Source organism: Ailuropoda melanoleuca, chromosome 5, assembly GCF_002007445.2.
Source record: "Ailuropoda melanoleuca isolate Jingjing chromosome 5, ASM200744v2, whole genome shotgun sequence".
Taxonomy (NCBI): Eukaryota; Metazoa; Chordata; class Mammalia; order Carnivora; family Ursidae; genus Ailuropoda; species Ailuropoda melanoleuca.
The window spans coordinates 62,464,143-62,490,366 of NC_048222.1; the positions used below are offsets into that span (position 1 = coordinate 62,464,143).

A 26,224-nucleotide genomic window follows, 5' to 3' on the forward strand; every position below is an offset into this window, starting at 1 on the left:
CTAACTATACCTTGCTTTACCAGTGTGAATGCTTTGCCTTAGCCCCAGTGCTTCACACCTCTAGGATGCTAGGAAGGTACTTGACCCTTTCTGTTGTAGGGTTTTTTTGTTTGTTTTTTTGTTTTGTTTTTCAAAGATTTTAATTTATTTGAGGGAGGGAGGGAGGGAGAGCGTGAGCATGTGCACAAGCAGGAGGGGCAGAGGGAGAGGGAGAGACAGACTCAAGCAGGCTCCGTGCTCAGCATGGAGCTCAGTCTCATGACACTGAGATCACTACCTGAGCTGAAACCTAGAGTTGGACGCCTAACTGTGCCACCCAGATGCCACTGTTTTATTTATTTTTTTAATCATATATAGTCAACTGATGCTTGAGTTCATACCTTGTGCATGAGATTCCTAGTATCCTGTTAGAGATGGTAGCAATAATGAAGAATAATGTATAATGGTCTTAGAATTGATTCGTTTTTTCCCTTCCTGGGTAATGACCTTTACACATTTAATATTATTCATTTTTCTTTCTCCTCTCAGGACGGATCTTCTCCTGAACTCCCAAGTCTTGAGAGAAAAAACAAAAGAAGAAGAATTAAAGGCAAGAAAGGTATAGTGCAAAATATACTGACAGAAAGAAATCCTTCTTATAGCAATTCAGCCTTTTTACAACTTGACAGAGTATATAGCTTGTGGTTTTCAAACACTGATTCCCCATTTTTTAATTATTTTTTGACATTTTTTTTTTGTCTTGCTTAAGGGCATAGAAAAGTTTGATTTTCTACCATATCCAGTTGCAGCTATAGAAGAAATGTTTGGTTGTCACATAGACCAATACGCTAAAGTTAATATATATCTTGGACAAACTGAATTCACTATAAAGTCAGAAAGTCTCATTGGGCCTTTTCAGTGATGAAGAGGAATAGGCTATTTAGTAAAGATTTTGTCTCTTTTCATTGTTTATAGCCATTTCAGTTTCCATTTCTGAGGTATCTTTGTTGCTTCTCTTACTTGAATTGAGGGAGGTTGTTAGAGTCACTTCCTTATGATACACTTCTGTGATTCTTGCTTTCCACTGACTCTGAACCCTTTCTGGTGTAAAGGCTAGTGTGGGAAGTGATTGGATGAACCTTGGGTGGTTGGATGTGATGGATAAGGTAGGAGTCAAGGTGACCCAAGTTTCTGGCTGAGGCATCTTTGGAGATGTTGGTATCATTTGTAGAGCTAGAAAACTCCATGAGAGGAACAAGTTGAGGATAGAGGAAGATGATGAGTTCCCTTTTGGATCCTTTTATTTAAAGGATCTCAGAGATACCTCAGTAAAGATATCAAGGTAGTAGTTGGGTATGTGGGTCTGGAGTTTAGGGAAGAGGTCTTAACTTACTGAACAGGAGAGAGACAAACGTAAAGATGACAAATACATACAAGTGGTAGGACATTTTATTAAAAGTAATTTAAATATACTATTTTGAAGCTATATTTTCTTCAGAAAGTTTTCTCTAATAAAATGAACTATTTTATGTTAACTAAGAGACTAGAAAAATACGGATTGGGAAGAGAGTACAAGCCGTTCACATCTGGGGCCTAATCTAAGCAAAAATGGTAGGTGAAGAGGGTGGCAGATAAAGGAAAAATGGGAAATGAAACGTACAACATTTGCTTTGCCTGGAACAAAGATTTCACTTGGAAGGGAAGTGGTGGAAGATGGTGATGAGGTAAGAAGGTACCATGTGGGAGCACGTTGGTCCTATGAGCTACCTCCATCTTACCAGTTTGCACTTTTGGTTTAGCTCTGATGTCAGTCTTGACTACATGATTTGCGAAAGTGTGATGAGTCTCCAGTGACCTATTGGAGAGAGAAAAAAAGCCTTCTCCTAAAGAACTGGTGTAGTTCCTCCGTCTGAGAAGCTGTGTTATTAAGAAGTCTCCAGTATTAAACTGAGCCTTATGGTTTCTTTTGGCAGAACGTTCTCAGGTTGACCAGCTGCTGAATATTTCTTTAAGGGAAGAGGAACTAAGCAAATCATTGCAGTGCATGGATAACAACCTTCTGCAAGCCCGTGCAGCACTGCAGACAGCATATGTTGAAGTTCAGAGGCTTCTTATGCTCAAGCAGCAGGTAACAGCAGATGGAACATGTAATGAGAATGGATTATCTCTAAAGCTGGATTTCAAAATGCTGTTTTAACAAATTACTTTATTTCTAGATAACTATGGAGATGAGTGCCCTGAGGACCCATAGAATACAGATTCTACAGGGATTACAAGGTATTCGGAAAGCATCTGATGGATTGGATCCTCAGGAGCTTGTTTATTTCTTTGTTATCTATACAGGGGAATTGAAGGAGTCATGGGAAGGTCCTGTGTTTTCTTTCCTGTCTCCTTGCTTTCATCTTTCTATGGAAGGGCCTGTGAGGCTGTACACCCTGAAAATGCTTAGCAACAGGGGCAGTATGTTACAGAAAGAGCCTTGGGTTAGGAATCAAAAGACCTGGGTTCAAATCTTGGTTCTTCCATTAGTAACTATATAACTTTGGGTAAGTCACTTAAAATTTAAAAATGGAATACTAATGCCTGTTCTGCCTGTGTCTTTTCTGGTCATATGAATTTTATGACAACATATTTTGAAGAATTATCAGGGACTTCAGAATTCTCTTGTAATCTTTAAAAATACAGATTTTCTCTGAAATGAGTGACTTTTCAGAAAACGTTTTTGCATTTGTACGTACGTATGTTTCCCATTCTAGAAACATATGAACCTTCTGAGCGCCCAGACCAGGTTCCTTATAGCCTTCCACGAGAGCAAAGGAGCAGTAGATCTCAGACATCTGCTGATGCCACACTGCTGCCTACTCCCTTTTTCCCAGTGTTTCTGGAGCCTCCATCTTCCCACGTGTCTCCGTCATCCACTGGAGTCCCTCTCCAAGTAACCACATCTCCTACTTTCCAAGCCCATGGCAGTGTTCCTGCTCCAGACTCCTCAATTCAGATTAAACAAGAACCCATGTCTCCTGAACACGAGGACAGTGTGAACGCTGTGTCACCAGGCTCTGCTGGCGATGTGTCCAAGGAATTACCGCAAGCTAATAGTATGTAAACCTTGCTGTGGATTAAGGGCAACCCGGCAGTGGGTCTAGGGCAGTTTTAGGTCAGTGATGCTGTCCTGTTTGCCCATTAAAACTAAAATTGCTAGAATTAATTTTTCTTGAAGTTTCCTTCATTTAGGGAGGATTGTTTGTTTATTTTTGAGAGAGTGGGAGAGTGTGCGTGCTTATGGTGGGACAGAGGGAAAGGGAGAGGGAGAATCTTAAACAGGCTCCACGCCCAGTCCAGAGCCTGACTTGGGGCTTGATCTCCTAACGGTGAGATTAGTACCTGAGCAGAAATCAAAAGAGTCCAACTGAGCCACCCAGGCGCCCCTAGGAGGATTATTTAAATATCAGTAACTTTTCCTCAATTTTCCGTAATCTAGGATTACTAAGTTGACTTTGCATTTGCACCTAAAATGTTCCATAATGAGGATTGGTGCAGAATTGGTTTTTTTTTTTTTTCTGTGTGTGTGTGAGTGATAAGTGAAGTTAGTCAACTTCCTAGATAAGCTATATCTTCTGAATTTCTCAGCACTTAACTTTATCATTTAAAGGCAAGACAGGATTAATAGAAGCCTAAGAGTCAGGTGCCCATGATGAAAGGCAGAGGACACTGGGGTTGGAATCATCAATAGGAACTTGAGTGGTTTTGAGAAATAGCTAGAGTTTTTACTCTTTTCATAAAATAACACTCAAGTGGCTACCATTCGAGAATAACTTCTAAACTGTTCTAAACCTTACCCAAAGTTTATGTAACCGTAATGGTGCTATATTGACAGTTATGTAAAAATAAACTGGCATTGTGTGATCTGAACAAAAACAAAAAGTCTGAAGAATTACCCTGGGTTTTGCTACCTGTTGCAACACTAGTCTAGATATCTGTCTCAAATGTGTATTATCTTTCATCTGGAACTTTGTTGCTTCTGTGTGAATAGTATTCAATATTTTTTTAAAAACTGGTAAAGAAGTAGTATAGTGACTTTTTAAACTAATATTTTTTTTAAATGGCTTTTATTAGATTTCTTCCTCTGCAAAATAATTCATGTTCACTGTAAAAAGATGGAAAATGGGTGCCTGGGTCGCTCAGTACGTTAAGCACCTGCCTTCAGCTCAGGTCATGATCCCAGGGTCCTGGGATCGAGTCCTGCATCGGGGTCCTTGCTCTGCAGGGAGCCTGCTTCTCTCTCTGCCTCTCTCTCTCTCTCTCTCTCTCTGTCTCTCATGAAAAAATAAAATCTTAAGAAAAAAGGAAGACTATAAAAATGTAGATGTTATTTTGTTATATATTATCTCAGTCTTAAATTATAAATGTGTGTTTACCTGTAGGCTTTATACAAAAGGAAAATCATAGTCTGTTATAACCCAACTTTTTTCCACTTGATATATCATGATCATTTTCCTGTGTCATAGAAATAATTCATCTGAAATATTTTAATTTTACTAGTTGAATAATACTTGAGAAGTTGCATAATATGGATATGGTAATTTATAATCTCCTTCGAATATTTGCTTTTTATCCTTTTTAATTTTTTTTTATTAGTATCTACACTACATTGTGTATGTCTTTATTTCTGTGGTTATTTTATCAGTTTAAATTCCTCCACATGAAATAACTAAGTCAAAGAAAATAGACATTTTTAAGTCAGCTGACTTTTTAACTTCTGTTATGTAGCCAAATTGGATGATGTACCCGTTAACTGGCATAGTGAAAACATCTAAGAAATAAAGGCGAAAGCACATGAGCTGAGTAGATATTTAAATGTCCACCAAGAATAAAACATGATGTTAAATATGTGGACATGTCAAACAAGAAAGAAAGAAAAGAGACGGGTAGAAACAGTCCGTGGCCATAAAGAGCTTCTGTGCGGCACACGACATACATGTTATTTGTGAGGTTACTGCAGGGCAAAGTGTAGTAAGTGCTATCATAGAAATTTCTGTAGGCTATGGGAAGCTGAGGGGTGAGATAACTGCTTTAATAGTCATAGCTTTGTTCACATATCACTGAAAGGTCGTTCTTTGGTAGAGATTCGATCACTGGTAAATACTGGCAGTTTATGATGATGAAGAGCAGACAGTAATTTTTTTCCTTCTCAATTCAGGAGAGAACGGTGACAGTTGTCCAGTTTATCCAGTCATCACTGCAACATTGTCCTTATCAGAGGTCACAGAAAGTTCCCATGAGCCTAGCCAAGAACTGAAGTTTTCCATGGAGCAAGGAAATACCAGGAACAGAGGAAATGGCCCCTCTTCCCAGCCAGCTGGTCTTGCAAGCGTAAATAAAGAGGATGAAGAGCCAGGCAAGGGCAACAGCGGGTCTGAGGCCTGTTCCAGTTCTTTTCCAAGATTGTCATTTGTTTCCGAAACCCCCCTAGAGAGGGAACCCCACTCTCCCGCTGACCAGCCTGAGCAGCAGGCAGAATCTACCCTGACGTCAGCTGAAACTCGGGGAAACAAGAAAAAGAAGAAACTTAGGAAGAAGAAAACACTGCGGGCTGCTCATGTTCCTGAGAACAGTGACACTGAACAGGATGTATTTACTGCTAAACCTGTAAGGAAAGCAAAGACCGGAAAGTCAGCTAAAGGGGGGAAGGTGACAACCTCCACCTGGGAAGATAGCAGAACTGGCCCGGAACAAGAGAGTGTCAGAGATGAGCAAGAGAGTGACTCGTCTCTGGAAGTCCTGGAGATCCCTAACCCTCAGTTGGAAGTGGTGGCCATTGATTCTTCTGAATCTGGAGAAGAGAAACCAGACAGTCCATCTAAAAAGGATATTTGGAACTCCACAGAGCAAAACTCATTAGAAACGTCTCGTTCTGGTTGTGATGAAGTTAGCTCTACCAGTGAGATTGGCACTCGTTATAAAGATGGTATCCCTGTAAGGTGAGGATGTTGTGCTGATCCAGTCAGAATGGCCTCACCATTATTCTTTTCTTAAAAAATACAAGTTTTGGTTATGAATCAGTTTTTAAATAAGAATCCAGTGTATAGAAAGTCAGTAGAGATTATGGATAGGAAGACTCAAACCTTGGCAGTGGAGATTTCTGCTTTCTCCTTTGTGTTGTAAATATTTACTGTACTTAAACTTCCTTTCATATAGAAATTTCAGATGGAAAAACTGATCTCTTCTATCATTGCTGTGTTGCCCATTGTTCAGAACAGTCCTTTGAGTCAGGAAAACTTTAGTTATGGCCTGTCCTATTCACAAATGCTAAAAAGACTTTTGCTATCATTTTGTAGTGTGGCAGAAACTCAGACTGTGATCTCCTCCATAAAAGGCTCAAAGAACTCTTCAGGTATTGGTTATTCAGCTTCATTTAAATTAACCACAGGAGAAAAGGGATATAAATATTAGAGTCAGGGTTTAAGCCTGTAGAATGGGGTGGGGTGGGGTGATCGTCACCAAGGGTAGTGCTTTAACCAGCAGTTATGGTATCTGTAAATCCTCAATCCTGCCTTTTTAATTTCTTATTCCCACCTGTCCTATCTGTTCAGCTAATGAGTATTAAGGTTTCATTGCCTCCCCGGGGTTTTTGCTTTGAGAAGGAACTGCTTAAAGAATAATGCCTTGTTTAACAGAATAAGTGGCAGCAGAAGAGAGGATGTGGAGAGAGATTTGGTACTTTCCAGGTTCATTCAAAAAATAAGTATCTGTCTTTTTTCCTAAGTGAGAGGACTTCTCTGCCTTCTCTTGTTACAAAGTCTTCATAATGTAGATCATTAATGAAAGATGTGTTTTGCTAGGGGAACTGGGTTTTAAGACGAATCCAGGGACCACTATATTATGCAATGGTTTTAATTTCTGAGTATCTTTTCAGACAAAAGCAGACACGTCTCTGAAACATATTCTTGTTTTCCAGAAATATCTTCCGAGCCAGGAGATGATGATGAGCCCACAGAAGGGAGCTTTGAGGGGCACCAAGCCGCAGTGAATGCAATTCAGATATTTGGGAACTTACTGTACAGCTGTTCAGCAGATAAAACTGTCCGAGCTTATAATCTGGTGGTGAGTTGATAAATCAATTTGAATGTTTTTGCAGGTTTTAGGAACTCCAGTTCATGCTCTCTTAAACAATAAGGTAATCTCTTTGCTGTCTGGTGAAAGGTGAGTTTTAGACTGTAGATGAGGTTGATGCAGTGGCTTAGCTGGGTCACTGGGGATTTAGCACCTTTCTGTCTCTCCATTCTGTTTTCTCTGGTGTCACCTCTTCCTAAAGCTAGTTCTCCTGCTCATAGGCAGATTTCAGAAGCCCCCGGGGTTTCTTTTTCCTCCTATTGCCATAAAAACGGGTCCTCTGTTGGACTGTGAACAACCACTTGGCAAAGGGAGATGATATGACAACAGGTTCTAGTCGTGGCGTTGTTGATGAGGTCAGTCTTACAGCTGCTACATAATAGGGTAGAATGAATATCAGGGAAGTACTAGAGGAGGCAGTTTTCCTCACATTTGATTAATTGTCCCAAGTTATTAAGGAGAGCAATAGCATTCTAGTACCTCACACTTAGTATAATCTGATGCTCGTTAGTCTCAGTTTTCATAGAGTAAACTTTTGAGTTTTGAATTTGGTATATGTCAAACTAATTTTGCTTATCAACGGTGATAGCCAAGAAGCTTTAGGAATATTCTGTTGTCTGAAAAGACGCCATGAAAGTATTTGAAATTACTGAAGTCCTTGAGAGTCAAAAGGTTAGATGATGGACCATGCAAATGTGTTCGCTCTAGGCAGAGGTGTCCAGGTTCCATTGGCTTAGTGATGTGAAGGGGCAACAGGGATGAATGAAGGAAGGAAGCAGTGGTACCAGGAAGTAGGAGTGTAACATTTGGGGGACTGGCTCTAACTCTTAATTGCACAATAAATATATGTATGTGTGTATGCGCATTCTAAGTGGATCTCCGTATGTGCACAAAGATAACATTTAGGATGCTCCCTTGTGAAACCGCCCCTGGATCACTACGGCCTATGATGGCACCTGATACATCTCTGAATATTATGGAACATTCTCTTATAAGTTACTGATGAAATGCAGGAAATTATCTGGGAAATTAGCTACAGTTTGGATTTGTCAGGTCTTTGATCGTATGTTGGAGACCCTTACCCTAGGCATTAATTAAAATTCTGATCTATCTTACAGCAGATTGCCCTCAGTATTTTTGGTATGGCTCAGCTAACAGAGTTGCAGGTACTTAGTTCATGTGACTGTTTATTGGGCATTTAGTGAACAGATACTTACTGAGCATCTTTTTTTTTTTTTTTTAATTTATTTATTCGACAGAGATAGAGACAGCCAGTGAGAGAGGGAACACAAGCAGGGGGAGTGGGAGAGGAAGAAGCAGGCTCATAGCGGAAGAGCCTGATGTGGGGCTCGATCCCACAACGCCGGGATCACGCCCTGAGCCGAAGGCAGGCGCTTAACCGCTGTGCCACCCAGGCGCCCCTGAGCATCTTTTGTATATCAGGCACTAACCTAGACACTGAGGATACAGCAGCAAACTGTATGTTTTAGCATTTTTGTTGTTGTTGTTGTTGTTGTTGTTGTTGTTGAGGGAATGTATTCTCTAATTCTCTCTAATCACCCGCAAATAACGAGCTGATATGTGCTTGACTTTAGAGTCGGAAGTGCATTGGTGTCTTTGAGGGGCACGCCTCCAAAGTGAACTGCCTCCTGGTTACCCAGACCTCTGGGAAGAATGCTGCCCTTTACACTGGTTCCAGTGACCATACCATTCGCTGCTATAATGTCAAGGTAAGTGAGTCCAGAGAAATCAACAGTGATCATATTAAGCTGCTTCGACTGTATTTACTGGGTAGAGTGGGGACGCTGAGACAGATGGTTCACTCTGCCCACTTTCTTATACTTCCAAGCCTATTTTATAACAGGCAGACCTCAAAGATACTGCAGGTTGGTTTCCAGACCACTTCAGTAAGGTGTGAATATCACAGTAAAACAAGTCAAATGAATTGTTTGGTTTCCTAGTGAACATAAAAGTTATGTTGGTGCTATACTGTGTTCTGTTAGGTGTGCAGTGTTGTTATATATAAAAGAAACAGTGTATGTACCTTAATTAAGAAATACTTTTTTCTTTCTTCCACAGAAGGGTGGGGAGGGGAAAAAAGAGGAAGAAAAAGAATACTTTATTGCTAAACAAATGCTAGCCATCATCTGAGTTTTTAGCGAGCTGTAGTCCTTTTGCTGGTGGAAGGTCCAGCCTCAGTGTTGATGGCCGCTGACAGATGTGGGAGTGGTTGCTGCAATTTCTTAAAATAAGACCACAGTGAAGTTTGCCTCCACTATTGACTATTCTTTCACGAACGATTTCTCTATAGTGTGTAGTGCTGTTTGATAGCGTTTTACCCCCAGTGGAACTTCTTCCAAAATTGGAGTCCATCCTCTCAAGCCCTGTGCCCCTGCTTTATCAACTAAGTTTATGGGATATTCTAAATCATTTGTAGTCATTTCATAATCTTCACAGCATCTTTACCAGGAGTAGGTTCCGTCTCAAGAAGCCACTTTCTTTGCCCGTCCGTAAGAAGCAACTCCTCATCCATTGCAGTCTTATCCTGAGATCGCAGCAAGTCGGTCACGCCTTCAGGCTCCACTTGTCATTCTAGTTCTCTTGCTCTTCCCACCACATCTGCAGTTACTTCCTCCACTGAAGTCTTGAACCCCTCACAGTCATCCTTGAGGGGTGGAATCAGCTTCTTCCAAACTTCTGTTTACATTGATATTTTGACTTGTTCCCTTAATGGCATCTAGAATGGTGAATCCTTTCCAGAAAGTTTGCAATTTACTTTGCCCAAATCCATCAGAGCAGTCACTATCTATAGCAGCTATAGTCTTGTGAAATGTGTTTCTTAAAAAATAGATTTGGAAGTTGAAATGACTCCTTGATTCCTGGTCTGCAGAATGGATGTTTGTTAGCATGTATGAAAACAACATTAATGTTGTTGTACATCTCCATTAGATTTCTTGGGTGACTAGATGCTTGTCAGCAAGCAATTCATATTTTAGAAGGAATCTTTTTTTTTTTTTTATCACAGTTTATATCTGATTTCCCTATGAAGACTACAAAAAGATCTCACATGGCTTAACCAGAGGCAGCATGAATTTTAACATTTGGGCATATTTACTGTCTTTTTCTTTATTTCACAATTTTATACATGGCATTTGTAATTTTATGGGAGAAAATTGAATAATTTTGGAGACTGACTTTTTATAAAAGGTTGGGAAAAGAGGTCAGAATCTTTGACAGCCTGAAGTTTTTATCATCCTACCCACAGCTTGTCTCATCCTACCCACTTGTAAAAATCTTGATTTTAACATCTGTTTCCAGTCCTGTTTAAAAGCTACACTTGGGCCTTTTGTTGCTTGGTATCATTCAGTAACAAATCTTGAGCACTGGCTGTCTTACCGGCAACAGGGCCAGGTTACCTAGGTAACTAGAATTGCTAATACAACCCAGTTCTGGAAATTCATGGAAATCATTTCTTGAAGGTGAAATCAAACAGTACTTATTTAACCTGGATATGCATCAGAATTACTAAAGAAATTTTTTTAAATGCATATTCCAGAGCTGACTGAATTAGAATCTCTGGGATTGAGGATGAAACTTGGGGTTCTGTATATTACGGATCAGCCAAGCCGGCACTGGTTTGAAGGAGGCATTTGGGAACTATTGAAATAGAGAATCAATTATAGGAAAGCACATACATGATTAATGCAAGTATTAAGTATACCACTGTAATCTTTATTTTCCTTTTTAGATGTAAAATGCAGCTTTATCTTTGGCTACTTAATTTAAAAGTTGAAGGCCCAATTCTTTTTTTTTTTTTTTTTTTTTAAAGATTTTATTTATTTATTCTTTCGACAGAGATAGAGACAGCCAGTGAGAGAGGGAACACAAGCAGGGGGAGTGGGAGAGGAAGAAGCAGGCTCATAGCAGAGGAGCCTGATGTGGGGCGATCCCGTAACGCCGGGATCACGCCCTGAGCCGAAGGCAGACGCTTAACCGCTGTGCCACCCAGGCGCCCCTGAAGGCCCAATTCTTAGTCCTCTTTGAAGAGTTTCTGCATTCCAAATTAGGAACACAAGTGACGTTGTTAGAGTTGATTTTTTGTTTATAGCTTGAGTCTTTGGCCAAATCTAAGAGAGTCTTCTACAAGATAGAGGATGCTATGTTTTCTTCCTCATAAAAATCATTTCACACTCTGCTTTAAGAAGGATTGATTTCACATTTTATTTGCTGTTACCTCTGCTAATGAGGTGTTGTGTACTTTTGTCAGACACGAGAGTGTGTGGAACAGTTACAGTTGGAAGACCGGGTCCTCTGCCTCCATAGTCGATGGCGAATCCTCTATGCGGGACTGGCAAATGGCACTGTGGTCACCTTCAACATAAAGGTAGGTGTTTGGGGAGAAGGCTATGTTCCCATGTCACTTGAAAGTAGTGTGCGTGTGGAAAAAAGTAGAAGGCAGACATTTTTCTGTTTTCTCGTGTGAGAAAACAACAGAATGAGCTGCTACTCAAAACCTGTTATCTTCTGGTATAAGTGAAATAAGATCCTTCATTCTGTCTGCTCAGACCCAAGTGTGCCAGGACCAAAAGGTAACTCTACTAAATTAAACCAAGCCTGACGATTTGGGGCCAAATAATGAGTCATAGGTTAAACTAGTCTGTCTCATTTTAAGAATGACACCATGAAAAATGAGCTTAAATTCTTTTGAGTATGACATTGTTGTGGTTTGGCACTGACTTAGGGTTTCATGAGGATAGCCTATTCTGTAATGTGAACCCAGTCATAGATTTGCCTTTTGCTCATGTGGCCTCATTCTTTCCTAATCCAAAGATAAATTCATTTGTCGAGCAAAACTTTACTGAGCATCTGTTTTGTGCTAGGCCTCAGCATAAAGCTTAGGAAATGAGGAGGGACCAGTTCTTGATGGCCATATATGCTTTGTTAATGTAGGTGGACTTCCATCTTGTGGGCTTTAAAGTAGGAGAGACATGATCCAATTTGTATTTTAGACAAAGTCATTCTGGGGTTGATGATAGGAAAGTACTGGTACTAGTAGAGGCAGGAAGATCATTTAGGAGGCTTTGTCGTAGAAGATGACATGAAAGGTCAGACTAAGGATGAAGAGAAGAGAATGGATAAAAGATGTAAGAGGTAGAATTGATGGGTTTGGTTGCTAATGAGTTGTAGCACTGTATCCCAAGGTCATCTGGTCATCTCTCCCCTCCCCCCACCGAGAGAGAGCATGTGAGTGTGCTGATGCAGGGGTCGGGGTGAGCAGAGTGAGAGGGAAAGAGAGAATCTTAAGCAGTCTCTATGCCCAGCACGGAGCCCGACGTGGGACTCGGTCTCACGACCCTGAGGTCATGACCTGAGCCAAAATCAAGAGTCCGACTAACCGACTGCGCCACCCAGGCGCTCCACGGTCATCTTTTAACAGCGTGTTAACAATGTTCACTGTGTTATGCCCAATTACAGTATTATTTATATGTTTTGTGAATACCTACCAACTCTCCTTCCACATGTGAGCTGGAACCATTGCTTTTATAAGGAATACAATAAAATATGTCATGGCTTCTGCCTTTGAGATAAAGTTTAAAATCAAGTTAGAAGAACCTAGCACATAGATAATCAAGTGCCAAGTTGTTTGGGTCACTTGATAGGAAAAGATCACAGAAGGGTCATTAGTGAAAGTTGTTGACATTAGATCTGGTTAGGGCAAAAGAAATAAAAATAATAAATTTGAAATATTTTAAAGGATAAAACTTGCTAATTACCTAATTCTTTTTTGGGAGAGCAGTGTTTATTTTGTTTGTTTTTTATTTATTTGACACAGAGAGAGACAGCCAGCGAGAGAGGGAACACAGGCAGGGGGAGTGGGAGAGGAAGAAGCAGGCTCCCAGTGGAAGAGCCTGATGTGGGGCTCAATTCCAGGACTCCAGGATCACGCCCTGAGCCGAAGGCAGACGCTTAACGACTGAGCCACCCAGGCGCCCCCTAGGAGAGCAATGTTATCAAAGGTAGACAGAGGTTAGGAGCAAGACTTTTGAGGCAGGATGAGGACAAGAAATTCAAATGGAAATGGTCTTTAACTGACTGACAAGCCCCAGAAAAGGTGGACCTTGAGACAGATTTGAGAGTCTGCAGACATGGGCATTTTGAAGCCTTGTGAGGGCTGGGCCCTTTTTGGTTTGCCTATACACCCAGAATGCAGTGCTTCTGAAGTCTCAACAGAAAGGGCTGTTGATCTGTGCCTGTCCACCAGTGGGCCCTGAACTGCATCAGGCCGTCTTCCCAGCATCTAAGATGGCTGGAGTCATTGCTTAGCCCTGGAGGCTCCCAGCTGCTGCTCTGTGCTTAGTTTCTGGGAGTTTCACCGCTTGTGTGCACTTGAAATTCCTTTATATGTATTTAATATTTCTATATATATATATTTAAACTTTTTTTTTAAGTAATCTCTACACCGAACTCAGGGTTTGAATGCACGACTCCAAGATCAAGAGTAGCATTCTCTACCTCCTGAGCCAGCCAGGCGCCCCCCTAAAGTTCCTTTTGAGAAGTTTTTGGGACGTGGGAGACTTTATGAACCAGATTGGTGTGGGGATGAGGGAAGCAAGTCTAAGATCTGAGGAAAAGGAATGTTTGCGAATTCAGGATGTGACCATGCCACTCTGACTGATAGAAAAGGCTTTAGTTCACTAAATGATGTTATGAGAGATGATATAGAGCGAGAAATCAGAAGAACTTGAGAATAACAGAAAGGTGGAGAATGAGAGACTCTTACCGAAATTATCTAAGTAAGTAATACTCAGGGGAGAAATTTGGAGACACATGGCTAATTGTATAATTTTTGATAACAAAAAAATCAGGGAAAGAATTTCTGAGTCTGTGGCATGGAAAATGTGTTAGAAAAAAAATTGATCATTATTATAACCTAAGGGAAGTGACAGAAGGCATAAAAAGAGATCAGATAGTATAGGTTGAAGTTAGAAATGTGTTTATAATGCAAGAGTTTGGTGTGCCCCCACTGGAATCGGGGAGGAGGGAGTCATGGACACAGAGAGTTGGAATGGGAGTGGCAGAGATCGGGAAGTTAAGACAGGGATGGGGTATGAGAACTTAAGTACAGGTAATAGAATTTAAGAGTTTGTATCAGGGTAGTGGTTTGGGTTAGTTGACTTGGACATTTAGCAGCTAAGTTGCTTTTACTTCATATAATACTTCATATTTTTCAGAACAATAAACGACTTGAAATCTTTGAGTGCCATGGCCCTCGGGCCGTCAGCTGTCTTGCCACAGCTCAGGAAGGTGCCCGAAAGCTTCTTGTTGTTGGGTCATATGACTGTACCATTAGTGTACGTGATGCACGGAATGGACTCCTCCTCAGAACTCTGGAGGGCCATAGCAAAACCATCCTTTGCATGAAGGCAAGTACTGCGCGAGAGAAGAGGAGTTGGTTGTCTGGCACAAAGAGAAGGATTTGAGTGACATTTCCCTTGTTGTCTAATGCCTTATTTAGAACACACCATCTTGAAAAGAGCAAGGAGATTACAGTGCTTTACTTTAGGCTTGGGTCACCAAAGGTTGTACTGTATTTTACTATATTAACAGAGAAACAGGTGTATTTTATTATAGAATGTAGATTTACTTTAAAGCCCTTGGCTATTTCACAATCATTCTGAAGAGGCAACAAACCCAGTAACACACTGTCAGTTCCTCACAGTACCTGGTGGTAGGACAGAAGTTTCACTTTAGAAAATTTGAGGAACTTATTATTTTATCCCTAGTTCATGCTCCTCTCAAAGTAGGTTAGAAATTAGAATTGAACAACGTGCTTTACAAGTTACAGAGTAAACTCAGAACCTTATACCAAATCTACCTCAATGAATTTTTTTCTTTAAGGTGGTGAATGACCTTGTGTTCAGTGGCTCCAGCGATCAGTCAGTCCACGCCCATAACATTCATGTAAGTTGTGTTGATGTAAAGAACTCTTGAATGGAATGATGGTTAAAGCTTAAAGGATTCCTCAGACTTCCTGCAATTTAAATGAAACCTTTTTCCAGTGAAAAGCTTAATAATAATCTCTACCCCGTATAAGCTCTTGGAAAGTAGTGAACACTGTGGAAATTCTGACCTTTTCAAAATTTTTAATGGGGGACAGATTCAAAGTTTATGTAAGTTTTAGTTTGTTTCATTTAAACTTGAGATAAATCGAGCATCTGAGACACTAAGAAAGTGGGTATGTTGTGTAGTTTAAAATAGAACAAGTGAAAGCAGCCGAGAGACGCTGCTCAGGTCATGGAGGCAGCTCTGTGAAGTTCAGTGCCTGGGCTAGAAACCCGGGGGTAATGCAGCCTCAGGGACTCGTCCAGATGCGATGAAATGAGAAAAGTGGAAATACTTCAAAACCTGTAAAACACGTACAGATAGCATTGTGGACCTTCTCTTTCTAAGACACCAGCTTCTATCCATCAGGATACATTTCAGATATATTGTGTACCTATATTGTAATAAGTGCTTGTCTGAGTACTTAGCTGTTAAAATTAGTTCAGCTACCTTACGTACAAGTAGCTTCAGAATTACAGCTTTTGGAATAATACAGTCATAAATCTCAAAAGTCAGAAGGAATTTTGAAAGTCAGTCTAGTGACTTGTCTCTGTTTGAACGCAGACTGGTGAGCTTGTGCGGATCTACAAAGGTCACAATCATGCAGTGACTGTGGTGAATATCCTAGGGAAAGTGATGGTGACCGCTTGCCTGGATAAATTTGTTCGTGTTTATGAATTACAGGTAGAATTTAGATACACTATGTTGCTTGAACGATTTGGGAAAAGGTCTGTTTGGGTTTGGTGTTGATTTTTTTTTTTTTTTAAATGTGGTAAGGTGGGGGTGGGGCCCAGAAATCTGCATTTTCCACAAGCCCTCTAGACAGTTCTGAAGCAGATGGTCTGTGGACAGCACTTTCAGAAACATGGCTCTGAGCTATATGGTGAGGCTCACAGAGGTCAGTACCGGGTGGTTTCCCGACTGCCGCTGTAGTATCTAAAGCCTGTCTAGTTCTCCTTATGTGCAATTTCAGGTTTGAGACTTTGACACTACACAGAAATTAGTTTTCTCATTTCCAATTATCAGCTCCTCCCTTGAGGACTTATTAGAAAGATTGTCATTAGATTATGTTTCTGTGAAAATGCTACTGGTGCTTCAGCATAGTGCCTCAGGTACGGTTTTAAACGTGCCGGAGGCCTCCAGGGATTATGCTTATTAAACACGGGGTATAAATAACCTTAATTCTTTCTGTTCTTTTCCTCCACCTAAGTCCCATGATCGATTGCAAGTTTATGGAGGACACAAAGACATGATTATGTGTATGACCATCCATAAAAGTATGGTGAGTGTTGTCAGCCATGTCCCATGCTGCTTTTGAATATGTTTACTAAAAACTACAAACTGATAATAATGTTCCTATTTATCACTTCCAAAGATGACATCTGTTTCTGATATGCCTTGTTATTAAATGCTTTTCTGTCTTTTGGCATAGTATCATTGAGAAGTAACACAGTGACATTGTTGAATATTCTCTTTGCTATTAATAGCTAAAATAATTACAATAAAAATCTGATACCACCATTAAACAGAAAATAAGTTTAAGATGCTTCCCCTAAAAATTGTGAGTGGTGCTTTTTCCAGAGACATTACGATCCAAACAGAACATTGGAATAGAGTCAGGAGATTTGGCCAGTATGGCATAGCGAAAGCAGACCTAAAAGTAGAAGGTAATTCACTCAACCCTGCTAAGCCTTGATTTATTTTACTTGTAAGTTATGTGGTTGCACCACAATGGATGTTTTCTAGATTCTGAGCAGTAGAACCCTTGTCGCAATGAAATGCAGATGGCCACTACGTAAGGCACAGTGTAGCATACAATGTTCAGGCGCCAGGGGCACAGGGCACAGTGTAGGCGGGTGCCTGGGAGCCCTGCGCTGCTGCTCTCATCCAGGGTCTCACGAGTGGCTCTCTTAAGGAGCGTAGCTTCAAAGTATCCACACTAGAAGGTACTTACCCATGGTAGGACTCTGGGGTGGCTTTGGGTTAGGCCTGTGTTTGCTTACAGCGGGCACAAAGAACTTTTGACACATATTTTGAGGATGTTTAGTAGTTGTTTTTTTGTGCGTTGTTTTGATCTGATATAGAAACCTCTTTTTCCAGATTTATACTGGCTGTTATGATGGCAGTATTCAAGCTGTGAGGCTGAATCTGATGCAGAATTACCGTTGTTGGGTAAGGAGCGAAACTGTTCTTATAGCCAGACTTAGGAGTTGTTTAACCCTAGGCTAATTTACAGATCTGCATTAGCGTCAATCAAGCATTTTTATATTTGAGCATCTACTTTATGCCTCCCACTAGAGGACAAAGGAAGCTTATTTTTTTTTTTAAAGATTTATTTACTTACTGTAGGGCAGGAGAGAGTGACATGAGTGGGGGGGCAGAGGGAGAGGGAGAGAGAATCTTTTTTTTTTTTTAAGATTTTATTTATTTGACAGAGAGAGGCACAGTGAGAGAGGGAACACAAGGGGGAGTGGGAGAAGGAGAAGCAGGCTTCCCATTCAGCAGGGAGCCTGTTGCGGGGCTCGATCCCAGGACCTTGGGATCATGACCTGAGCCAAAGGCAGATGTTTAACAACTGAGTCACCCAGGCACCCCAGGGAGAGAGAATCTTAAGCAGACTCCACATGGAGCCCTACTTGGGGCTTGATTTCACAACCCCGAGATCACAGCCTCAGCCAAAACCAAGAGTCGGACGCTTAACCAACTGTGCCACCGAGATGCCCCAAGGAAGCTTATTTTTAAAAGCTATACGTGAAATGCTTCCATACTTCTTCCAAGAACAATCTATTTTAGGATTAGATAGGAGGTATGTCTACATATCATCCACGCAGAAGTCATCTCTGTGGTGGTTTTTGTTTGTTTTATTATAAATCAGTACTTGCTAACAAAAATATCAATAGTACAGAAGTACAGCTGACCCTTGAACAGTGCAGGGATTAGGGGTACGAAACCCTGTGCAGTTGAAAGTCCGCTCATAACTTTTGACTCCCCAAAAGCTTACCTACTAATAATAGCCTCCTGTTGATCAGAAGCCTTACTGACAACATAAACAGTCAATCAACACGTATTTTGGATGTTATATGTGTTATATACTGTTGCCTCACAACATGGTAAGCTAGAGAAGAGAAAATGTTACTAAGATCTAAGAAGCAGGGCCTGGCTGGTTCAGTTGGTAGAACATGCGACTTGATGTCAGGGTGATGAGTTTGAGTCCCATGTCGGGCGTGGAGATGACTTAAATAAAGTAAATAAAATAAAACCATAAGGAAACGAACATACATTTGCAGTACTGTACTGTATTTATTAAAAAAAGTTCATGTATAAGTGGACCTGTGCGTTTTGAAACCGTGTTTTTCAAGGGTCAACTTTATAGGAAATAAAACATGGAAGTGCTTATTTCTGTGACCTGCCCACTCTCTTATGCTCATTCCTCAGGGATTTCACTTATTCATAGTTTTCTTTGTGTCCTCATTGGATTTTGAGGATTAGGCAAATAAAAATGTGTGTTCTTGAAGGTTTTAAACGTCTGTTGCTTGGACTAAATTGCATGGTTTTTATTTTGGGGTGGGAGCTCCACACTTCTACACTGTTCCTTATAGGCCTTAAGTTGTTTCATCAGTTCTAATATTAGTGGTGATCAAAAAAAAGTTTCTGGCACTGAAATTCCACCACCTCCCCGCCTCCATACCTTAACATGTTGTTTTGCAGAATTGATGGAATGAAATGAAAGCACTCTCCATTTTTAGATTTGATTTAGACTTGTCCACAGACTGGTTACTTTGCAGCTTTTTACACATTACTGTGTTTGCTTTTTGGTCTTCTCAGTGAAGGACAGAAAATATAGTACAATGGGATCTAGAATACGAATAGAGAGTTTATCTAGAGAAATGGAGAAAATACCATCTGGTTTTAAAGCTGGAGGGGATGGAATAGTGCTACAGGAAAAAGCATTATTTTATGGAAATAAACCTGTTAGAATTTCAAGATTTAAGACAAGCAAGCCTGGAGGGGAAAAGAACCAAGAAAGAGTCTGTGCTTTCTAGCGAGTGAAATTGAGAATTGAGCCACATTTTTAGTAAAGGAGGAATTTTAAAAAAAAGGCAGAGGGGCGCCTGGGTGGCTCCTTTGGTTAAGCATCCAACTCTTGGTTTTAGCTAAGGTCATGATCTCAAGGTCATGAGATTGAGCCCTGAGTTAGGCACCAAGCTCAATGGGGAGTCTGCTTGAGATTCTCTCCCTCTGCCTCTTTCCCTCTCCCCACTTGTATGCTGAATAAATAAAATAAAATCTTAAAAAAAAAAAAAGAAGGTTACAATTCAGTTAATAAAGATTCTCAGTGAAGTTAGGCTTCCAAGGCAGTGTAGGTTTCTTTGTCAGACATTTTTATTTTCAAGTTTATGAGTTAGCAGTTCTCAGAATTGTGAAATACTGCCCCTTCAGTATTATAGAGAGCTCTTAGCCTTTTTTTTAAAAAAAAAAAAAAGATTTTATTTATTTATTTAGAGAGCAAGTGGGGGGAGAGGCAGAGGGAGAGAGAGAAAATCCCAAGCAGACGCTCTGCTGAGCATGGAGCCTGACTCAGGGCTCAATCTCACTACCCTGAAATCATGACCTGAGCCGAAATCAAGAGTCAGATGCTTAACCAGCTGAGCCACCTAGCACCCCACCTTTCGTTTAAATAAATGGACTAAGGAACTCATTTATGATGGCAAGATAAAAAATAAATGTGGCTTAAACTGAATTTTATGTTAACTTGTCTGTCAATATTTGCTAACCTTATATTAGCAAATTCTCTAACAATGTGTTTATCTGGGTGCTTTGCCTTCTCAATAGAGCAAAGTGTCAAGACTTTCCAGTCTTTTCAGGGCTCCTCAAAATATTGGTAATTAATGTGGATGCCTCTGGCTTTGTTACATTTTCTAGCCAAGAATAAAGAATAAGGGGCTTACTTTTTGCTTCCACAGTACTTACAAGGTACAAGCGAGGACTGCTCTAATTGTGATTGCATGTTTCCTCTACTCTTTTCCCCTTACCCTTTCATTGTTTTTCTCCCCAGTGGCATGGTTGCTCTCTGATATTTGGCGTTGTAGATCATTTGAAACAACACTTGCTCACTGACCATACGAATCCAAACTTTCAAACTCTGAAATGTCGCTGGAAGAACTGTGATGCTTTCTTCACTTCTAGGAAAGGATCCAAACAGGTACGTGAGTGGGACCTGAGGCCAACCTGGGGTCATTCGACTGCTCAGAGCAGGCCGACTTTTGCCTTATTGGAATGTTCAGAATTGCAATAAATAAGGGAGAGTCTAGGGATTTTCCTTTTTATTATTATTCAGAGATTTGGGGAATAGCTTAATGAGGTTTCAAATGATGAATTGGGTAGTTTTTGAGAAAAAGCCTAAAGAGAATGTTTTCAAATGTTTCAAATCCAGTAACTGGACCTAGAGGATTATTACAGTGTTCTTGTGTAAGATAAGAACTCATCTTTAAGTGCATAGTTTGATATAAATGAGCAAAGTGCTGGGTCCTAGCCACCTTCCATGTATGGATCTTAGAAGGTACCCATGAAGCTCTCCTTGGCTTGGACTTTCTCTTGTCTTACTACCAACTTTTCCCTCACGGGCCCTTTTCCCTTTATTCCTAGGACGCTGCGGGACACATTGAACGACATGCTGAGGATGACAGCAAAATTGATTCATGAAGTTTTTTTGCCTCCCATGTTGGGAAGTTACCATTTGAACTAATTTTACATCGGCCCCTCACGGAGGCCACAGTCTTCCCTTCCCCAGAGAAGCAGGGAAGGAGAAAGTGGTTTCTCACCAGGCTTACCACTAGCATAAGTCTGGGCAGCTCTACGGGATGATAGTTACACTTTAAGTTCTTACTGGAGGTTTGTCAGATTTAAACAGATTTTAAGGAACCATACTTCTCTGGGACATCATGGAACGCAGTAATCTGTGCTACTGGTATTCCCCAGATGTTGATTAAAGATGCAGATCTTAATTGGCTACTCAGTCTGACCCCAATCATATGTATTTTTTTTTATTGCTTTCAGTTTGCGACTTTTAGTTTTTGTATGATGGTTTAAACCCGTAGTCCGGCTTTTAAGTACAAGTTTGTGCAAATGCTAGATTTTTAGGATCACTTTTAATTTCTTTAGTTCTAATAACTGGTATTTAAATTAGAAACAACTAGTTTCCTTTCTTAACAATTATGTGCAGTGTGTTTCACTATTCTCTTGCTTTGTAGATGGACAGAGCTGGCTTTAAATGCCAAAGGGACACACAGTAGATTTTCAACAGCTAGAGTGACTGCTCTGCTGGTTATATATTAGGAACTCAGCAAATCACATAATGACAAGTCCTCACAGACAGCACTCCCTATCAAATGTCTGTGCAAGTTTTGATAGGAATGCTCAGTTCAAGACAGTGCACAAAGCTAACATCTACCTTGCAATGTTGCTGTTAGGTCCGGGTGCTCGCGGCTGCAGGTATCGTCAGGCTGTTCGAACTGGAGTATAGCCTTTATCTCCCTTTCCAGTTTCTGACTCTCCAGGCCCCTTGCAGGTGTGAAACCTCTCAGTTTGCTCCATTGCCAAACCCTCTGTCCCCCACTGTCTGGCTGTGCCTAGACTGGTGGCAGCCATCACATACTTCCTCTAGGCTCCCAGGATGCTCCCCCCCCCCACCTGCAGCACCCAAGATGGGAGAGTTAGGATAAAGCACCTGCATACAGTCTTCAGGGGCTCAAGCAGGCTTTTTAGAGACTGATTTCTGAAACTGGAGTCTTGTCTTCACCTCCCCTCTGCCTGGCAAAGAAGAGTAGAGTATGAGGAAGGTAAAGACTCCACTTTTCCACTGGGAGCAGCCAAATTAACAAATCCTAGTGAAACTGCTTTGTCCTTGGATTTTCTCTGGACTCTTGAGAGAAGCTATAGAAGTGTTGCTTTCCAGCCTTTTGTTTCTGGATTCTCAAAACTCTGAAAGATTCTTCAGAGAGCTATAAGAGGGGAAAAAAGTCCAGTGCCACATACAACTTGGGGATGTGATGTGTACTCTTTTCTAGGATTGCATAGCATGCGGGTTTCTCCCAACCCCTGTTCGTGCACACACATCTACTCACAGGTCTTCAAAGGGGCTCTAAGGCTGGGGACTTCACCGGGCTTTATGGATGGCTTTCAGGAGGGTATGAAATTGGATGCAAGACTAAGTATCTGTTCTTATTTTCCAGGAAAGGCTCCAGTGGTTCTTACTGAATCCATAAACAACTAATCTAGAAGCTAATACCAAATAATGAATGGCCCCACAAACTATTTACTTCTATCCTTATGAACAGGAAAACTTTTTTTTTGACCACACTATTGATAGTTGCATGATACTTGAGAGAACAGAGAAGATTCTCTTGCATAAAATGTATTTGTGCTGTTTCTTTATGACATTAAGAAGCTTTCTTACCTCTCCTCCCCGTTTCTTGTAAGGATGACCACAGCAGTCAGGCTGTTGTGTGAGTTTAGGTAGGGTGATTTCCCAGGAAAGCATATTGGAATTTATTACTAAACCTGGCGTTTTATTCGGGGCTGTAGTGAACTTGCATTTCCACGTTGACTGGGCAGTGTGCTGAGAAAGTTGTGCACACTGCATGGGTTGCATAGGTGCCCTTCTGTCCTGCCTGAGGACATGTCTGAAAAGATGAGAGTGGTGGAGCCTTTGTACAGCAGGAAGGGGTTATGTGAGGTGTTGGGCAATCGTGGGGAATCTTTGAAGGTATGAACAGGCTGATAGTAACAACCGATTTGGGTTTAATTTTGGTAGATTTGTGCACAGTCTATCTGCCTTTGTGTGTGCAGATGTGAATGTTCCTTGTACGTGTGTATGCACGTGGGCACCTATACTTGTAATACTTTTCCTCATTTCATAAACATTTTTTTGAAGCCATGGTAATAACGTCTTTGTTTCAAGAATCTGTAAAATTCTGTGAACCCCAGGTTAGTGTGTTATCCTAATACACTGTTCCTAGCCATTGATTTAGAAATAAAGGCACCATAAGCATCTTGGCTGCTTATGGTTGTGTTACTGCTTTCAAGAGTCTTGAAAGTTATGCAGAACTTAGGCTGTTTTTTGTCTTTTATAATGTCTTAACTGATTCTAGCCTTCTGTCTTCCCTTAGAGAAGAGCTGTGGCTCAGGTTTCTGTGTTGACTTGGTATTTAGTACTTAAGGAAGGAAGGAAAGTGTTACATGACCTGACAAAACCCAACTTGTTTCTTATAAGGAGTTGGAGGCCATTTCTAGAATCTTATCCTAGTTGCCTGTGCCTACTTCTAATGGCCAGAAGCCAAGAAAACCGTAGTTATCCGTCCTTTTGTGTGCATATGCTAGTGTTTTAATGGCAGTTTATGACAAACTGTCAGTCACTTCAAGTTTTATCCTAAAGTTTTTAATCAGGTTCAAAGTGTGTTTTGACACACTCCTCTACTGTGTTATAAAGCAGTTAAACACATAAGAGCAAAGAATTATCTCCACCTGATGTTACTTGAATTTGAGGGAACGCCATTGCTACTACACTCCTGCTTTTGTGGGGGAAAATGTTTTTCCACCTCAGAAGTTAGCAGTTGAGTGTTTAGCTCCTGATCTATCTATATTTATAGGCAATATCATTGTTGTTTAAGTGATTATTTGCCTAACGGGCTTTTTGGTTTTGGTTTTGGGGTAGATAGATTATAGAGTAGACAAATTTAGTGACTAGGTATGTGGATGATGTGGTGGGAGTGGGTGTACAACACTTAGTGGAATGGTATGATATGTTTTATGGAAGAGAATTCATTGGAGGGGAGATCACAGTCTATTGTGAAGTGGGTTTTAAACAGCACATACCCTCTGGTTTGCGCAAATAACTAGTTTGTATACGCTGACTTACAAATTTTGTTTCTGCTACCAAAAGGAGAGCTCCTAGAACTGTTATGAAGGCCATGCCTGCCACATCGGTAAAACTGCAATTTCATCCCTGTCCCAAATCATCATGGTCTTCAGGATTTCAGAGTGACTGTCTAATGGATAGGATAGAAGCTATGGTGGAGGTGATTTGGACTGTCCAAACATAATGCTTATTAGATAATAACCTCTAATCTCACCTCCAGTCCCCAAGTATATGGCCCTGCTGGGTCACATGGCAACAAAAATTTCCTAGATTTGCTTTAAGTTCAAGGTAGTAGCCCAGTTGAATTGGTGTGGGAGGAAGTCAAGGAGGAAAGGCTGTTGAAGAGCTTTCTCCTACTTAAGAGAAATATATGCCCTAGAGCTGCTCCAGTACCCTTGGTATCTGAATTTTTTTATATATTGAATATGGATTAGAAGAATGAAGTCAGATGACATTTGACTGCAAAAATGTTTATAAGCAAATAGCTTAGCCTTCTTACATTTTGGTATAAAGCTGTGAACTTCATAACTTTGTAAAGCAAGATATAAAGCAAATACAAGAGGAAAATAAAGTACTTTTACTAATTGTTTACTTTTGCTACCTTATCTGCCTATTAATAGCCAACCCCCCCCCTTTTTTTTCCATGTCGGTATAGACGGCAAGAAGGAAATTGGGTAGAAGACACAAGATGGTTATAGATATACCACAGACCATGCTCCAGATAAGTAGCAAACAGCTACATTTAAGGATTTGTCCAAGGTCATAAAACAGGTCAGTTAGTGGAGGAGCTAGGATTAAAACTACATCTTTGGGGTTCAAGATGGCTGTGTAGGAAGACCTTGAATTCACCTCCTTCCACAGAGAACAAATTTACAGCTATATAAGGAATAATTTTCCCCTGCAAAGGACCTGAGAACTATATTAACAGCACCTCCACAACAAAAGATAAAAGAGATGCATTGAGACAGGTAGGAGAGGCAGAGACACAATCTCCCTCTGGATCCTACCTGAGTACAATGACCCACTATCAGGAAGGGATCCCCAAAATACAGAGCTTTTCTTTGAAGAGTGAAGGGACTGTGCCGCACTTCAGGCGTCTGGACCCTTGTGTCTGGCATCACAAAGACAAGCTCCCAAAACACCAGGTTTTGAAAGTCAACAAGGATTAAGTCCAGGGGAACCATAGAACTGTAGAACAAAGAACCTGCTCATAAAGGGCTCACATGCCCATCCACTCATCCTGAAATCCACTGCAGAAATAATTTGAAGAGTGCCTATACTATAACTGAGGAAGAGACCCATTTGCTAATCCTAATGTGGCTGCAGGCAAGAACCTGCAGTGACTTTCTCTGGGGACAGAAGCACTGGCAGGTGCCTTTTTTGCAATCTCATTCTAACTAGCTGGTAACAGCTGGTGGGCACCATATTTGGTGTCCTCCCTCTAGGCTGTTAGCACTGGTGAGCATGCTCCTTGTCCCACTGAGCCTATGCAAGCAGCCATACCACAGCTGGGCCAGGTGAGTACATTGCATCTGGGTTGGGCATCTTCCATGTCCACCCTCCCTGTGCAGCAGCCGTGCCACAACCAGATGGACTCTAGATACGTACAGAATGTTCCATTCAAGTAGCAGAATACATATTCTTCTCAAGTACACATGGAACAATCTCCAGGATCATTAGCTGGGCAGCAAAACAAGTTTCAATAAATTCAATATTGAAGTCATATCAAGCATCTTCTCCAACTACAATGGTATGAAACTAGAAATCCGTTATAAGAAAACTGGAAAAACAACAAAAATACGGAGATTAAACAACATGCCACTGAACAATCAATAGGTCGTTAAAGGAGACAACAACAAAAAAAAAAAACCCTAGAGGCAAATGAGAACAGAAATAGGACATACCAAATTCTATGAGATAAAGCACAGCCCTACTTCAAGAAAAAATAAAAATCTCAAATAATCTAATAACTTAGAAGGAAGAAGAAGGAGAAGGAAGGAAGAAGAGAAGAAAAAATAGAAATAGGTGCCTGGTGGCTCAGTTGGTTAAGCATCCAACTCTAGATTTTAGCTCAGGTCATGATCTTGGGATCATGAGATGGAGCCCTGTGTT

At 40.8% G+C, this 26,224-nt stretch overlaps 1 protein-coding gene across 3 annotated transcripts in view; it reads left to right on the forward strand.

Moving 5' to 3' along the window:
• The window catches only part of ZNF106 (zinc finger protein 106), a 64,059-nt gene extending 39,366 nt beyond the window's left edge, over positions 1-24,693 (forward strand). For 2 of the 3 annotated variants that reach the window (XM_002913195.4, XM_034661090.1), the window contains 16 exons: positions 529-598; positions 1,953-2,107; positions 2,196-2,256; positions 2,736-3,077; positions 5,180-5,960; positions 6,318-6,373; positions 6,938-7,083; positions 8,688-8,822; positions 11,360-11,476; positions 14,325-14,516; positions 14,992-15,054; positions 15,760-15,879; positions 16,406-16,477; positions 17,296-17,367; positions 20,252-20,398; positions 20,842-24,693. In XM_002913195.4, the coding sequence (XP_002913241.2) occupies positions 529-598; positions 1,953-2,107; positions 2,196-2,256; positions 2,736-3,077; positions 5,180-5,960; positions 6,318-6,373; positions 6,938-7,083; positions 8,688-8,822; positions 11,360-11,476; positions 14,325-14,516; positions 14,992-15,054; positions 15,760-15,879; positions 16,406-16,477; positions 17,296-17,367; positions 20,252-20,398; positions 20,842-20,898 (2,586 nt within the window). In that variant the 3' untranslated portion in view covers positions 20,899-24,693. The remainder of the gene's footprint in view (positions 1-528; positions 599-1,952; positions 2,108-2,195; positions 2,257-2,735; positions 3,078-5,179; positions 5,961-6,317; positions 6,374-6,937; positions 7,084-8,687; positions 8,823-11,359; positions 11,477-14,324; positions 14,517-14,991; positions 15,055-15,759; positions 15,880-16,405; positions 16,478-17,295; positions 17,368-20,251; positions 20,399-20,841) is intronic. The other variant, XM_011227644.3, reaches the window with a different exon arrangement.
• Positions 24,694-26,224: the final 1,531 nt, after the last annotated feature.